The following is a 16,794-nucleotide window of genomic DNA, read 5'->3' on the forward strand; positions in this document are numbered from 1 at the left end:
CATGTGTATGGCAAGGCTGGATGTCATTTCTAAGGGGAAGGTAATGTCACATTCATTGTTTGCTACTATCTACCAGATCAAGAAACACTCAAGAAACATTTCTCATAATTAAAATGAAAACCTACAATGAAAGCTGCTTAACAGGTTTGTATAAACCTTTTTTTCATGATATACTGATGAATAGAAAGTTCAAAAGAACAGCATTTATTTGAAATTATTTGATCTTTATAAAAAAAAAATTGTAACAATGTAACAGTACTGTCACTTTTGATAAGTTTATTGCATTCTTGCTTAATAAAAGTATTAATTTCTTTAACAGAAAAATGTCTTTTGTTGTTGTTTTTTTTTTTAACTGTATTTTTTTATTAAAAACACTCTTTAATTATCAAAATACAATGCTGTGCAAAATTACTGTATTAGGGCTTTCAAGATGCCTTAGACCAATTGTCAATTTTCAAGAATGCACCCAAACCCCATCCTGCAGCAGTTCCTCAACAATATGAGGAGATGATCAGCAGTAACTGGGACTCACCATCAATGCCATTGTATGAAGCCGAAACCTCCTGCACTTCTTTTTTCGACCTCATGGGGGCCCAGCTGCCATCTTCTTTGAACTGGATTTCATCACAATCTAAACAGCTGTTCAGAATCTCCATAAACAACCTAAGGATGGACAGAGAAATGGGTAGGGAAAAGCAGAGGAAAAAAACACAAAGGAGAGATTAGAAAAGAGAGAATGTGAATTTAGGGATCATCCACTCTCTGGAAAACAAAATGTGCGAGTTTATATCGTTACATAAATATTTTGACCACAACTATGTATGTGAGTCTGGACCACAAAACCAGTCACAAGTAGCACGAGTATATTTGTAGCAATAGTCAACAATACATTGTATGGGTCAAAATTATAGATTTTCTTTTCTTTTATGCCAAAAATCATTAGGATATAAAGTAAAGATTATGTAACATATTTTGTAAATTCCCTACAGTAAATATAGCAAAACTTAATTTTGATTAGTAATATGCATTGCTAAGAACTTACTTTGGACAACTTAAAATGTGATTTTCTCAATATTTAGATTTTTTTGCACCCTCATATTCCAGATTTTCAAATAGTTGCATCTCAGTCAAATATTGTCCTATCATTACAAACCATACATCAATGGAAAGCTTATTTATTAAAAAAATGTACCCTTATGACTGGTTTTGTGGTCCAGGGTCACATATAAGTAAATATATATATAAATCACTAGGATTGTAAAAAAAACTTTCTTTTTAAATGTCTTGTGCTGGTCTGTTATTGTTTTGCATACCCGTCAATGATGAGATTTTCATAGGGTGCTTTTTTGTCACATACAGGACACACCCATGTGGGCTTCTTTTCATTCATCTGGATGTAGAGCGTAGCATCAAAACACTGCAGGTGTGAACACGTCAACGCCCGACACGGAATCATTAGCCGCATCTTTCCTAGCTGCGTAACACGAGCAAAAGCACAGACAATCAAGAAGGAATTAACACCCACAGATATCCCACATGGAAAAATCCAGGCAAACTCTCTCTCTCTCACACACACACACACACACACACACACACACGTTGGTTTATGGGGACTCTCCATAGTTGTAATGGTTTTTATACTGAACAAACTGTGTGTGCTATTGCCCTACACCAACCCTACACCTAAACTTAGCCCTCACAGGAGACTTTGTGCATTTTTAGATTCTCAAAAAAACACCATTTAGTATGTTTTTTAAGCCTTTTGAATTACGGGGACATAGGCAGTGTCCTCATAAACCACCTTCATATTGTAATACCTCTGTCATACCCATGTCATTATACAAATTTGTGTCCTCATAAACCACATAAACATGCACACACACACACACACACACACACACACATAAACAGATGTAGGTTTGGAGACAGACCAAAGAATGAAAAGAGAAACATGAACAAAACATATATAATCATGGCAACATACAACTGACATTAAACAGCCTAATTGTTTTAGACAGATTTATGAGTCATAATATATAAAATGCTCTGAATCTGATTACATTTTGAGTCTAAAATAAAAAGCATCAGTCTTTGCTTTGTGTGATCTATACTTTGAAACACTATCATCTTAAACAATAACATGTTATAAAGCTCTGGTTCTCATAAGGACTTTGTAAGGTCCTATAGCTGGTGAAAAAGTGAATAATAAAAAAAAAGCCTTGGTGATAATTAGTTTGGAATTGTAATTAAGAATTTTCTTAGCTGGTTGGTGTGGGTTCTAAATTTGTACAGCTGCTTTTTGTTTTGTAATACTGTTCCACAGAATAAAAATCAATAAACAGTTGTAAAAAAAAAAAAGAAAAAAGAATTTTATTAGCTTAAGAGGTTTTTAGCAGCTGGTCCTTAAACTAACTTAAACTAACATGTATATATGACATGTAAAATATTAATTAGTGTGTGTGTGTTTGACTGAGTGATCAGACAAATAAGATGCTTACCGGACATAATAATGAAACTCTTAGGCTGGTGGTTGCTATTTCACTGTCAGGGTCTGCTGTTAACTTTTCTTTTACTGCAGGACATGAGCAAAAGCACACATTAGCAGCTGAAAACAAACAGAGATCTTTACAGCTGCGTTGCTATTAATAAATGACTTTGAGTTACTCATACAACTGGAGGAATGAAAGAACAATATGGTCACATTTAACCTGGCAAATAAAAGACTGAACAATTAAAGCTGCAGTCTGTAACTTTTGCCTCTTTGTCACCATATCTGTTTGAAAACCTGGAATTGCACCTTTTTGCAGAATTATCTAGCTTGCGTGGGTTGTGAGTTGGCACGGCTCCAGCGTGGATGAATCTAATGTTTTGAGGTGAATGTGTGGCAGTCAGTCAACACACCGGTGTGGATATTTAGGCTACTGTACTTCGCAATCACAGATTCTAGCCTGTGTCTTGGAATATATGACCCAAATAAGAATTTTCACCATATATTACAAGTAACAAGTCTGCCATGCTTGTTCTGACCAACTGAGGAAAAAAGCATTATCATAAATCGCGCTACCAATGGTGATTTAATCTAAAGATCGGTTAGCTCATATCATTTCAAACTGTGCAAATTATTATTATTGTTATACTTTATTCTCAAATTATTAATGTTAAGCGTGTAGATTTAAATTTCTGTACAGTCTAATATCTAATTGGCTTGCAATTCAAATTTCATATTAAGAAATTATTTTAGCCAAAAAAGGTTGGGATTAGTAAGATTTTTATTTCTTTGTGAATGCAATGAATATTTTTATACTGTATGGATACAATAAATTGACAAAGTCACAGTAACCACATTTATAATGTTTAAAAAAACAATCTGTTCTGAAACTTCAACAAAGAATCCTGAAATGTATCACAATTTCCTCTAAATATTCAGGAGCATAAGCACAATTGTTTTCAACATTAATAATAAGAAGAAATGTTTCTTGAGCACCAAATCCGCATATGAGAATGATTTCTGATGGATCATGTGACACTGAAGACTGGATTAATGACTGCTGTAAATTCAGTTTTGCCATCACAGGAATAAATTACTTTTTAATATATATTAAAATAGAAAATAGTAAAAGAAAATTATTATTATTTTAAATTGAAATATTATATTTTACAAAATTACTGCTTTATTTAAATTTTGATCAAAAAAGCAGCCTTGGTGCTATTTAAAAAAAAACCTCATCAACCCCAAATTTTGAACAGTAGTGTGTATTTATTAAATGGGTTATCATTGGATGAATATGATATTCACAGCCATAATCCTCACCATTACACTTTAAAATATTATCTAAAAAACTTGTTTGTATTTCTCAAATCATGTGAATAAATATTAGTGCCTCAGGCTGCTGTGCTGTAGCTTGTTTACAACAGGGGCATCAGGGCGTTCTTTCAGAATTAACAAGCCTTTTCAGACAGTTTATAGGTTGCTACATAAAATTTTAAAGTATCATGGAAAGTTTGAAGGGCAGACAAGAACAAAGAACAATCTATGTAAAGCAGAACTGGGATGTTGCATTTCTGTCAGTGATTAGATCAATCTTAGATGAACTATGAACCATGCTATACAGAATAAAAGATTCTGGTATGTATACACAATCAAGCACTACTTAGTCTTGATAGGTTTAAGAAAATGACTATAGACTGCAGTCTATGGAGCACAATTTTTAAGGTTTTAAATAGGATAAAATAATACACCAACAAATTATTAGTCCACAATATAGTTTATCTTTGCCGTGAGGAAGGAACAAGAGGACACAGAGACTATTTCTTTCTGAATTAAACTAGCAATGAAAACTCCATCGTCATTGCCATCTTTAGATTAGATATCAAGAAAAAAAACTAAAATTAAAACTTAAGAGCTGTTCAGTCACTGAATCCCTCTTTTAGCCACTTGTTCAAACACAGATGTTTCAAAATTCACATCCGAGGCCATTATTACAATTTAAAATAACTGGTTAAATATATTTTTGAAATTATTTTTACCTTTTGTTTTTCATTGATGAAAAGACATAAAAACAGCATTTATTTGAAATCTTTGGCAACAAAGTCTTTACTTGACTTTTAATTGAATGCATCCTTGCTGAATAAAATAACAGTGTTATAAATCAAAAGTGTAAATCTGCCATTCTAAAAACCCAATGGAAATTCTTGTAGAAACCCATAGCTCAAAAATGATCTTTTTTTTCCAGGTTTTAGGACAAAAAACAGAACAGGTTTATTTCTCTTGGGAATGTGCATGCTTACTGAGTGCTCTGGAGTGATCTGGATTTCTGATGCCTTTAGCCCGTAGCCTCTGCAATAGCATAGTAGATGACAACTGTTTGACCAGGTACACGGCCATAGAGTAACTCTGAGAAAACAATCCAACAATGGATTCGTTACTAGAGACACATTGGCATCCCACAATTCAATCCGAGCAACAGTTTGTAACATAGTAACATTTTATGAAAACAGTATGCAGTCTATATATATATATATATATATATATTTATTTTTTTATGTATTGTAAGTTAACATGTGAAATATGTAATAATTTATGGAATAATTTAACATCGCAGTGAGACAATGCAATACTAATGCAGAGTGCGCAAAACCTACTGCAGAGAAGAAGCTTCTTCTAGGCATCATTTATTTATATTTTCAGGTCAGATCTTACATCATCGTTTTATCAGTGCCATATGAAAAGGTTCTGTAATAAAGAGCCCTTAAGATTCAGTGAGAAGGTACAGCTCATATAATTTTCAGGACTCCTGAGCAAGAGTGAAAAATTTAAGGAATCTACCACAGAGAACGCCAGGATTGCTCATTGCTTGCCGAGGCAAGTTATACGATACGAAATGACATCATTCATGAAGCTGAATATTATATGCAGGTGCAGTGATGTATTATGCGCAAGAAGATTAATATGTTAGCTTATAAGATATAGGGATCTGTGGATGAAGTAATGAACTCCTGTCTGCCTACAGTAGTCTCAAAGTAAAACAGTGACCTTTTTTTTCTAAATCTTCTTATTAATATGCATTAACTGCTAATGGACAAGAGCATTCATCCATCACAAATGCATTTCCAGAAAATATCAAAGGTAAATGAGCATTCACAAAGAGCACAAATTATTCCAGATAATGTATAAAACTGCAGAAAAATATTTACGATTAGCACAGACGACAACACAGATAATAGACATAAAGCATTTAAATGACTAATATGCAAGTTAATTAATTTCTGTTTGATGTCATATCCATCAATACTCTACAAAAAGTCTTTTTGTTTTTCTGAAAAATGACTGAAATAAGGGCATCTGCAAGAGTGTTATTTTGATTTTCTTTTTTTAGCTGTGCCTCAAAACGTCACTCTGATAAAATACTAAAACACTACAAACATGCTGACCTTTTCACATAAACTGCATAAAGCCAATGCTATAACTGGCCATCATGTGACTGTAAATGGCTGCAAGACACGTATGGGGAGCTAAAAATAAATATTGATTTCAACAAGAGTTCCTATAATAAGCTTGCTTGATTTGTCTTATTAGACCACAAATTACTTTCCATCTTTCCCCATAGAAGGTGAAAAAACACTATAAAACAAACTTTGCAGTACTTGTATTCACAAATCAGGAGGGAGGGATTATTATTAACTTACCCGTCCAATTTCTGAGGTCCAGGACACTACGATGGTGTTGGGGACAGTTGTGGACAGTCTGACCAATGAGGTAATGTTGATGGGTCTGCTGGGCCTCTTTGGTTCCACGCCATTTTTGGTAGGAGGCAGATATCCCTGGTGAAAAACAATAGGAACACAACAAATGATGAACTTGTGTATTTTATTAAAATAAAAATATTTAAAAGAAAGAATTAATTAAAACAGCGTTGTGAGAATGTAATTTAGTGTAGATGCCAACAGTGTCTCGACCATGTGTCTCAGTTTAGAATGATGGATAGATGGACAAATGGACTGTAGTTTAACTTACTGGGAGATTGCACAGTTTCCCATTGACTTTAACGCAAAGATTAGGGGGGAAGTGGTCCTCCTGAGGGCAGCTTGTCTCTGATAGACAAAACCTGGATTAAGCAGAAAACAGCAGTCTAGTGCTCTGAAGTTGTATACAGTATCATGTTTATGCAAAACCTTTCAGTGTATCAAAATGTGAATAACTTACCGTAACTGCACTTGCACTGTAAAGTCACATTTGGTCCCCGATATGTCCCTATAAAGAGAGAAATTCAATAACGAATAATTTAAGATAATAAATTATTCCAACATGACATCACACAATCAGTGCCTTAAGACACTCCTCTTTTTATTTTGGGATTTTGCTTTGTAACTTCATTATGTCATTTCTGAAGGAATATTATGAATAAACAGACTTACATTGAGCTGCTGACTTGTTGGACCTGCTGTGGCGTCAATGCAAATGCAAAACATGTTTCCTGAAACCTCTGGCTGTTATCTGAAGCTGCAGAGAGAAATAAAACCAGAGAAGAAAAATAACTACACTGAAACAACCTTACATAAAACATACATTTTCATAGTTCATATTTAATGCTTACTGTGAACAAAACCCAACAGAACTTTAAATGACTTTGTGCTGAGCGAAAATTTCATATACGTTTTGTGGGTTCTGAAAAATATCTGAACAAGTTTAAATATGTAAAGTATTTCAACCAATCCTAATTATTTAGATAAACTGTTTTTAATGTTTCATTCTCAATAGCAAAGCAAGATTCTTATCCTCATAATTCCACCTATATGTGAGGGGGCTGCAATCAAAGTTCAAAGAGTAAAGTTACAGTCTTCTCCCCCAACTCTGATCCATGTCCAGCTTAAATAACATCAATATTCCTTCAAAACAAACTTTTTCTGGGAATGCTCATATCATTCCCACTCAGTTCATTTCCATTGTCATCAATGGGAGAGACCCAAGCTGTTTTTTTCCAAAGGTCCAAGGACAAGATAAACAATGTGTCAGAAACCATTATGGTTACAGGCGGCACTCTGAAACGGTTGCTATGAAAGAGTGCATGTTTGAAAACTAAATACAGATTATGTGAGGATTGTTACTGATTGGAAACATTTGTTCTTGTGCTACCAGATTCAGCCTGCAACAAGTCATGCAAGTCTTGAGGGAATGTGCTGTTAATTACACTCAGTAACAATCAGAATGCTATAATAACAGACTGCAAATCACAGATCTGCATCTTTTTGATTTGAAGGTTAAACACCAAGCTTCATGCCCATTTAGAGAGAGTATTTGGTCTTGCCGGAATAGATGTGCTACACTGCTGTCAATACAGACACAGACATGCTGCTGTAAGCATCTAAGAAACACTGCTGCTGCACATATAGCATACATGAAATTACCCCGTAGAAGATCTATACAGGTGGAGCTGGGGAAGGTGGAGAACAAACATTTGAATGTTGAGCAGCAAGCTCATTGGCTGCTGTGTGATGCAACAAAAAAGTGAGTTAGGATATGTTGTAGGACTACTTGTATTTTCAGTGTGATTCATTGGCCAAAAATGATCAAACACAAAATAAACAAAGTAAAAGATGAATTTGACTGATTTGTATTGAACTTTTTTTTCCAAAAGCTCTACAGATTTGCGATAACACAACTACTTTGAATTGCTTTGGTCACAATAATTGTGTAATGAAAAACTGGTATCGTGGCAGCCCTATTATAAACCAGCTGAGGTTTCTGAGAGATCTGGTAAACATTATAATCATTAGAAAAGCTGATCACGTGAAAAAAGACTCTCTCTGCAAGTCAACTACTGTGTCGTTTATTCACTTTTGCACTCTTACACACAAACATAGGTAAAGAACAATCTAACTAATGCACGTGCTCTCATCCAGAGAAATCTTCCCTAAAATAACATTCACTGCTACACACTGACACAAACTCAGTAGAGCCAAACGTTGTCACACCAGTAATTTAAATGTCTCTAAGACAAGCCATTCACTCGCAGCCCATTTCCCTCTTGATATCGCTTGCTCAGCTGGAGTAATCATGTCAAGTGACAACAGAAATGTAATATATTTAAAAATGACAAAACAAAATTAAACAGACATATACATGCAAAGATTAACATTGTTTTTATACAATGGTTCCACTCCTTGAATTTGATTGAACAAGCTGCATCCCAAGACACAGAGATACAGAATACAACAACCCCTGTTATGTTCATTTGTTTTCAGCTTTGAGTGAAATATTTATTCTGAATTTACATTTAAAAGTTTTTCACATTAAGAAACAAATAATATTTCTGTGAAGATACTGTATTTATGATAGTTTTCTATAAAAAAAGCGTTTTAATTAGAGGTCACCCCTTAATGTATTTTGCCATGCTGAAATGACATGTCCCGCAATGTTTCACTGAAGGTCAGAGAAAATCCTCAAGATACGGTGGCCGAGAGACCTCAAAGCGCTGCAAATAGAAAAAACACCTGCAAATTAAGAAAACAACTTCATCAATTTGACAACACACGCGCTGCAAATACTCACAACACAACCACACAAAGAAAAGCGCTGCAAATAAAATTCTTTATTTGGTTGTGTTGTGAGAATTTGCAGTGCGTTTCTTTATTTGTTTGCGTTGTGAGCGTTTGCAGCACCTGCTGTCAAACTGATGTAGATGTTTTCTTGATTTGCTGGTGCTTTTTCTGTTTGTATATGTTTTCTGAAGTTGCAGCGCGTTGAGCTCTCTCGGCCACCGTATCAAGATCACAGCCTGCGCTACAATAGTGTTGTTTGGTGAAGCGAAGAGTGAAAATTAGACAACAGAACACACTAATTATCATGCTTTACCAGCAAAAACACTGGGAGAGTCAGAACCTAGATGACTGAAGAAACAGAAAAGGACTGAAAGACAGAAATACTGACAAAGACAGACAATGAGCGCAAAAATCAGTACGGCAGACACAAGATGAAAAGATTTTATGACAGAGAAAACAGTGATAGTAGTGATCCCTAAGTTGCTTCTTTTTTATTATTATGATAGGACAGTGTAGAGCTGACAGAAAGCAAAGTGGGAGAGAGAGAGAGAGAGTGAGAGGGGGGCAGGATCGGGATGGGTCCTCGTGCCGGTATTCGAACTCGGGACGCCCGTAGTGCAACGGCACTGCATGTCAGCATGCTGCCCACAAGGCTATCGGCACCAACAGTAGCTTCTTTTTTGTTGGAAAGGCAAGGGAATGATGATCTTGTTGATGAACCACGTTGATAGATGGCAGTAAAGCATCTAACCATTAAAGTACAGAAGAACAGCGATGTTAACGCTAGCTAAAGAATTACTGAATATACCTTTATGTACTATAGCACTCTTGCTTGTATAATATCTTCCTAACAGAAAGCTTGATTTGTTAATCAGACATTCGATTCGCAGGTGGTGTCATGTTGTTATTTTGACGAAGGTCATCATGTAAACACGCATCTTCAAAAATGACACAAAATGTCTTAATTTCCTGCTCATTTGTGAAGCTGTTTTTCAGGTTGTTACCGTTTTACTTTCTCGACACTTGCTGCATGCTCTCCCCCTCCCAGCTGCTTTTATTCTCGATTCGTTTTATTTTCTCCATTGCCTTCATTTGTCGTTTCCCTTCTCATACACATACAATACAGCATCCTGTTGACAGGTCTGTTGACTTTGCTCTATTTCATCAGCATACATCAAAAAGAGAGAGCATTCTCTGAATATGAGTGTATGAGGTATCGTTATGGAGCTAATTACTTTCCATTAAACTATGAATATTGACCAGGGCCGTGCTGATGAAAGGCCAAACAGGTGCCGCCATACACCCACCTACACATTTTCACAGGCCGTACCTTCCTCTGGCCCTTTCTTTCCTGCTTTGCTTGTATTCAATCTGTCTCTTGTTCTCTCCTGCACCTTCATCAAATCTCTCGCTTTCCTTAACATGAAACAGCAGGGGTGCAATTAAACCTGCAAAATCGACTCCATGACACATAATTAGCCTGATCTCTATTCTCACAATCAACACTGGGAAGGTAAAAGACGAGAGAGCTAGAGAAAGAGAAAGATGGGTAGGGGAGAGACAGAGAAAATAATGGTGTTGAGATGGAGGGAAACAAAGGGAGATTGACGGGGAGAGGCGGACAGGGGCATATGAGAGAGAGAGAGAGGGATTGAGAGAGAGAGCACAAGCACAAGTTCCCTCCCCCATATCTAATCTAAAAATAGTACAGCAGTCTTTATCATCTGATTTGCTTCAACAGTTGGATGTAAAGTGGACGAGAAGGCCTGTGTGTTACAGTTTGTTTCTGACAAACCTTCCCGCTTCTCTCCACGCACCTAATTAACACAGACATAAATCCTGCTCTGCAGCCATGTGCGAGGGCAACAGTATTTTAAGAGTGTACCTTTCTTAGCATCCGATTACAAATGTGAAGCCAAACCAAAAACCCGAAGATATGCATGAGTTTTTATGTATGACAAAACGCTGTGCTTATTCTAACAAAAGCTTTCTCATTGGTAAAGTCATTTGTTGCTGAATTTAGATTAGAATGGGCTAAATAAGCATTTGATTTTCTGTTTCACAGGAGGGTGTTTTGTGGATTAGTGCGTTGACTGCACGGCTGGCTGTGTGTTGTGTGATTGATAGTGATGTCTGTGTGTTTTCATTCTTCAGAGAGGCTGGCTGAGTCATGATTCTGGATACTGAGTTAAGTAATAGTTAGACTGACACTCACTGCGGCTGCACAATTTTGTGTGGAACTGGTGCAAAATCAAACCAACAAACCAAAATCTCATTTCACGATATGAGTAATAATCCAGATAATCCACTTCAGGAATGCACTAATATAAAAATTCCAATAAGATGGTAATGGAATGGAATAAAAATAAAAGGCACTTCATTTAATTGAATTTAGTTTATTTTAATTTAGAAGCATGGATATTCAATGAAATACATAGGCTACTACTTCATCATTGTTACATGATAGGTAGGTTAAATCTGGTCTGAAAATCTGGTCTTTTGGAAGAAATTAATATTTACATTTATCAGGGACGCATTAAAATTCAAAAGTGACAGGTATGACATTTATAATTTTACAATAGATTTCTCTCTCAAAAAATTGCAGTTCTTTCTATTAATCAAATAATCCTAAAAAAATATGTATAACATTTTCCACAACAATATTAAGCAGCACAACTGTTTTCAACATTGATAATAATAAGAACTGTTTCTTGAGCACCTAATCAGCAGATTAGAATGGTTTCTGAAGGATCATGTGACACTAAAGACTGGAGTAATGGAAAGGGGGAAGAAGCATCCCAGCACTGATTGCGAGAGCAATTAATATTACATGTATGTGTTTATTTTAGCAATGCTGCAGTCACTCATCAGCATATCAAACTGCATACTACTGTTAGTAACCGTTTTATTTAGTCATGAGCTTTATGGGAAGCCAAACACTTCGAAAACCATGCAAACCAACATCCACGAGACGCACATGACTGTAAGCGGATCTGTTTACACGCTCGACCCACTAATAGCGTGACCTGAGATCAATTTAGGTATTCGTGTAAACATAGTCAGTGATGTTTGAAGTGAACATAAACAGACAGGACCACTAAAAATAAAAATCAGACCACTACAGCCTATCAAAGCTAATATATGTCCATCTGGCCATAGAGAAAATAGTGTGACTAAAGACAATACAGGAAGTAATACTCATAGACTGCGCATTTTATAAGACACAAAATTGTGAGGGTATGGCTGAACAAACTGCGCTCTAGCTTTAGTGTGCCCACACACACAGCCCCATACTAAGCCTCTGTAGATCATTCATCTTAATGAAAACACTGCTAGGATACTCTAAACCCGACATACACGCCAATAAAAATTCCTCTGTCTTTCTGCAGAACACTAAGACAGAAAGAGAAACACAAAGAAATGAAGAGATAAAGAGCAAAACATAAAGGGAGACTGTGCACAGCTGTAACTTATACTGAATTATCTACTAATCTGTTACTTTCTGTTTAAATGCGATCACAGTTTCGGCAATGTTGCATTGTTTGCGGTAATTAAAGCTCATTTCAATTTGAAGTAAACTGAGAGACAAAGAGTCTTCTAGTGCAGAGCTGATGGGCCTCCACACACTCTAAATCTGTTTAACTCATTTCATCCACTAAACTATTCTGACATTGCTGAAATTGTCTATGATGCAGTCTTTATTCAGAAAGTGTATGTACAGTATTGTTTGGTTCATAACTGAAGGATGCACACCGCATTGCTCTCAATGTGTGGGAGTACATTCATGCAGCGAACAGCAGCGAGACACATCTCTGCTAATTAATAAAAGACACTGACATCCTTTCTATGACGAAAATACATTTAAAAAGGGTCCAAGTTCTTTAAATGCTCCTATATGCCAGCATGCCAGAGAATGATTGAGATAATGACTAATGTATGCATAGTGCATGGATCGCTCCGATGAGAGCAGAATAATGATGATAAAGTGATTATGACAAATAAATAAATACTTGCTTCCTGTGGCGTATGAAGCAGGGGGCAATGCTATGCTGTTAAAAGATAAATATGTTGTTCAAGCACAATGAGAATCACACACATGTTCACATGAAAGGACAAATAATCCAGGAAAAAGAGCTCTAAATGGATTTGAAAGTTTCCTTTCAAATGGAATTTCTCAATGATTATGATAATAGGTGTAACTCAATATATAAATCTAGCAATTTAGAACATTGTGTGTGCTATAGATGAAAAACGGCAATAATGTTTAGTAAAACATGCTACTCATTTATGACTTGAATGACTACATTCCCCATCATTCTCTGTGACACCATAGGTACAATAATGCTGCATCAGCTTCATACTAAACTACCGTTTTTTTTTAAGACATTACTTTTATTCAGCAAGGACACATCAAATTGATCAAAAGCAGCAAGTTACAAAACTTTTTTTATTTTTTTTGAATGGTGTTCTTTTGAACTTTCTATAATCACTGATAATAAGAAGAAATGTTAATAAATTGAATGCATTTTAGAATTATTATTAAAATTATAATATTTCACAGTATTAATGTTTTATTTTTAAATAAATGCAGCCTTGGTGAGCATAAGAGGCTTTGTTTTGTTGTTTTTGTTTTTGTTTCCAAAAAAAATTAAAAATCTTGCAGACCCCAAACTTAGGAAGTGCATGTATGGAAAGAGAAAAGTGTCCACCGAGTTAATTTTTTGATGAAAATCACCTAAACATTTTAAGAATTTGTAAGTTGGATGTTCTCACGAGGACTTAAACAGCATTTAGCAGGGTGTATTTAACATCATTAATTCTACCATTACTTTAAAGCAAAGGGAAATAAGAGAATCAAAACACAACACATTACTGTCAAAGAACAAACAGAGAACAGGATATTTATTAGCTATAATAAATAAAATTGTATCTAACCATGCTAACATCAAACCTACAGATCTGTTCCAAGAAACTAATGAGCGCACAACTGCTAAAATGATCTTAAGCACTTGCAGTGAATGAGATTGAATGCCATTGGAATATAATCTATGATTAAATAAAGCTCAATGAAAATTCAAATATGCACAAACTGATCAAACACATCGTTTTACCCAGGCTGAAGGTATAGGTTTATTTAGTTAGTGTTAATGACTAACCACATATCTAACATGAATAGGTAAATGTATCCTATTCAAAACTGCTACACTTTACTTTATAACATAGCAAGTCTACTATATTGCTCTCTTAAAAAAGCCATACTGTCACGCCAGTACTGCTGGGATTGTGTTGTCTGTACTGCATATCACCTTTCACATGTGCAATTCAAAACCTATACAACTGCGAAACAAACTGTGAAAAGTTTCAGTTGGTGTGTGATCCAGGCACCTATTTACACCACAGAGAACATGACTCTGAACTCAAGACATTTAAAAGGATTACTCAAATACAAAATCATTATGGCCTTTAAAAAACAGCGAAGAGACTATATTAACAGTAACATCATTTTGTGCATGAACAAATTAATTAAGTATATTTACTTCGCTCAAGTTGAAATACACACAGCCAAAAACACACTTCATATGTTCTCCCATCTTAAAGAAATCTCCAGAACAGACATTTTGCTCTGACTTTAGATGTTTTAGCACAGCACACTCTGAATAATCTATCTATCAGCAGGCTGATATTTTATGCATGAGCTGTGGGGTGAATGCATTTTTGAGGTGGAAGCTTCATAGGTTTGTGCATTAATGAGTGAAGTAGATGAGTGTTTGTTAGCTGCAAACGAATTCTGCCACTATATGCATGTTTTGTTACTATAACCCAGTTCTAGATGTCATTTGCGTTTAGCAATGAGTGCTCTAGCACAGTCTGGAACTCATCTATGTGTAAGTATACTGTTGTCCAGAACTCATTCCTGAGGAACAAAGGAACAGTCGAAAATCGCTGAAGTAAGCAACACTAGTGATTCAGCTAAAGAAAAGCTTAATGACTGTCACGTCTTCTAACAACTTTCACCATAGCAGAAGATATATCATTACAATTAGCTCTGAAACCAAAAGTTTTTATTCTTTTACACCATTTTTCCAGAACAGTGGCAAGACACTCTTGAAACAAAGCTCCAAAAGCAAAATATGTGTCATGGTGCAGTATCAGGAATCTGTACATGACGCTGCAAGATATACTACATTTTGGCATATTTTATGTAAAAAGTGATCAGGTTTGTAAGAGTTTTTTTTTTTTTTAAGAAATAATACTTTTATTTCGCAAGGATGCATTAAATTGATCAAAGGTGACTATGACGATATTTACCGTTACAAATAATTCAAGTTCAAAAGAACTTGCTATTTATTAAAGAATTTAAAAAATGTATCATGGTTTCCACAAAAATATTAAGCAGCACAACTGTTTTTGGATCATACAAAACGCATGTTATTTTGTATTTCGTACTGACCTGAACAAGATCATATAAAAGTTCACATATATTCCACAAGAGAAAATAATAGTTGAATTTATAAAAATGACCCATTCAGAAGTTTACATACACTTGATTCTTATTACTGTGTTGTTACCTGGATGATCCACAACTGTTTTTTTTTTTTTTTTGCTGTTTTTTGTTGGTGATAGTTGTTCATGAGTCTCTTGTTTGTCCTGAATAGTTGAAAGTGTGAAAAGATGGATTGCAAAATCATACATTCATTGTTGGAAAGGGTTCAAATACGCGAAAGATGCTGGAAAACCAAAAGAAAAAAAAAACAGTTGTGGATCATCCAGGTAACAATACAGTATTAAGAATCAAGCCTATGTAAACTTTTGAATTGGGTCATTTTTATAAATTCAACTAGGGGTGTGCGATATATATATCGTCTGCGATAATATCGTAATTGTTGTTTTAACGATGTGCAATTTGACAATATCGAGTATTTTGCAAAAACCAAACAGAACACCTACGGAGTGGCACGCATACGTGATGAAGCGGGTTAAACAGTGCACACGCATTTAGAGTGTGTTCTTTCACTGCATGATTCAGTCTATTAAAATGCATTAAGAATAATCACAAAATTCAAGATATGGGGGGAGCAAAATGTATATATTTACATCATTTCATATAGTTAAAATTTTTTCTTCAAAAATAAGCATGTGAAATTGATTTTATACAACAGTTTAATAAACAATACGTTAATATTAAGAGACTTACGTTTTAGACACAGTATTGCCTGTTTTTGCTCCATTTCGCCGACAAACAATAATTCCAAACAGCTACAGCACTGTTTTGCGTCTCTGAGCAACATGAAGGTGTTTGTTCCTGAATGAATCAACCGTTAAATGATTCGGTTCAGTCGCAATGACTCACTTATTAACAGTGACTTTCTGCCACCTACTGGCGGTTTTAATATCACTTTTAAAGTCTATTTTCATTTTTAAAATAATTTCAAATATCAGTATTCAATGTTTTATGTTTAAAATGTCAAACAATTATGCATTTCTAACTGGTTAAAGCACTCCATGTCCCTCTGAGCTGCATGAAATAGTGTGTAAATGCATCTAAATGCCACTTCAGATGCAACTTCTGCAAAGATTCATTTTGATTATACTGGTCTCATTTGTTTGGTAACAGCCTAAATGTCTTATTATCTCAATTGACTGATTAAATGTAACAATTTGACTCAAAAGATGTATACTTAAAAGAAAAAAATGGCTTTATGAAAGGTAAAAATCCTGTATGTAAAATTCTGACCACAACTGTATATAGATAGA

At 35.1% G+C, this 16,794-nt stretch overlaps 1 protein-coding gene across 1 annotated transcript in view; it reads right to left on the reverse strand.

Moving 5' to 3' along the window:
• The window catches only part of LOC306876347 (E3 SUMO-protein ligase PIAS1-like), a 35,150-nt gene that overhangs the window by 3,629 nt on the left and 14,727 nt on the right, over positions 1–16,794 (reverse strand). Inside the window, exons 3-10 of the mRNA XM_079427441.1 lie at positions 6,916–7,000; positions 6,704–6,751; positions 6,515–6,605; positions 6,187–6,321; positions 4,789–4,894; positions 2,499–2,572; positions 1,314–1,474; positions 533–663 (exon numbers count right to left, since the gene is read on the reverse strand). Of these exons, the coding sequence (XP_079283567.1) occupies positions 533–663; positions 1,314–1,474; positions 2,499–2,572; positions 4,789–4,894; positions 6,187–6,321; positions 6,515–6,605; positions 6,704–6,751; positions 6,916–7,000 (831 nt within the window). The remainder of the gene's footprint in view (positions 1–532; positions 664–1,313; positions 1,475–2,498; positions 2,573–4,788; positions 4,895–6,186; positions 6,322–6,514; positions 6,606–6,703; positions 6,752–6,915; positions 7,001–16,794) is intronic.

Source organism: Barbus barbus (assembly GCF_936440315.1).
Source record: "Barbus barbus genome assembly, chromosome: 1".
Lineage (NCBI taxonomy): Eukaryota > Metazoa > Chordata > Actinopteri > Cypriniformes > Cyprinidae > Barbus > Barbus barbus.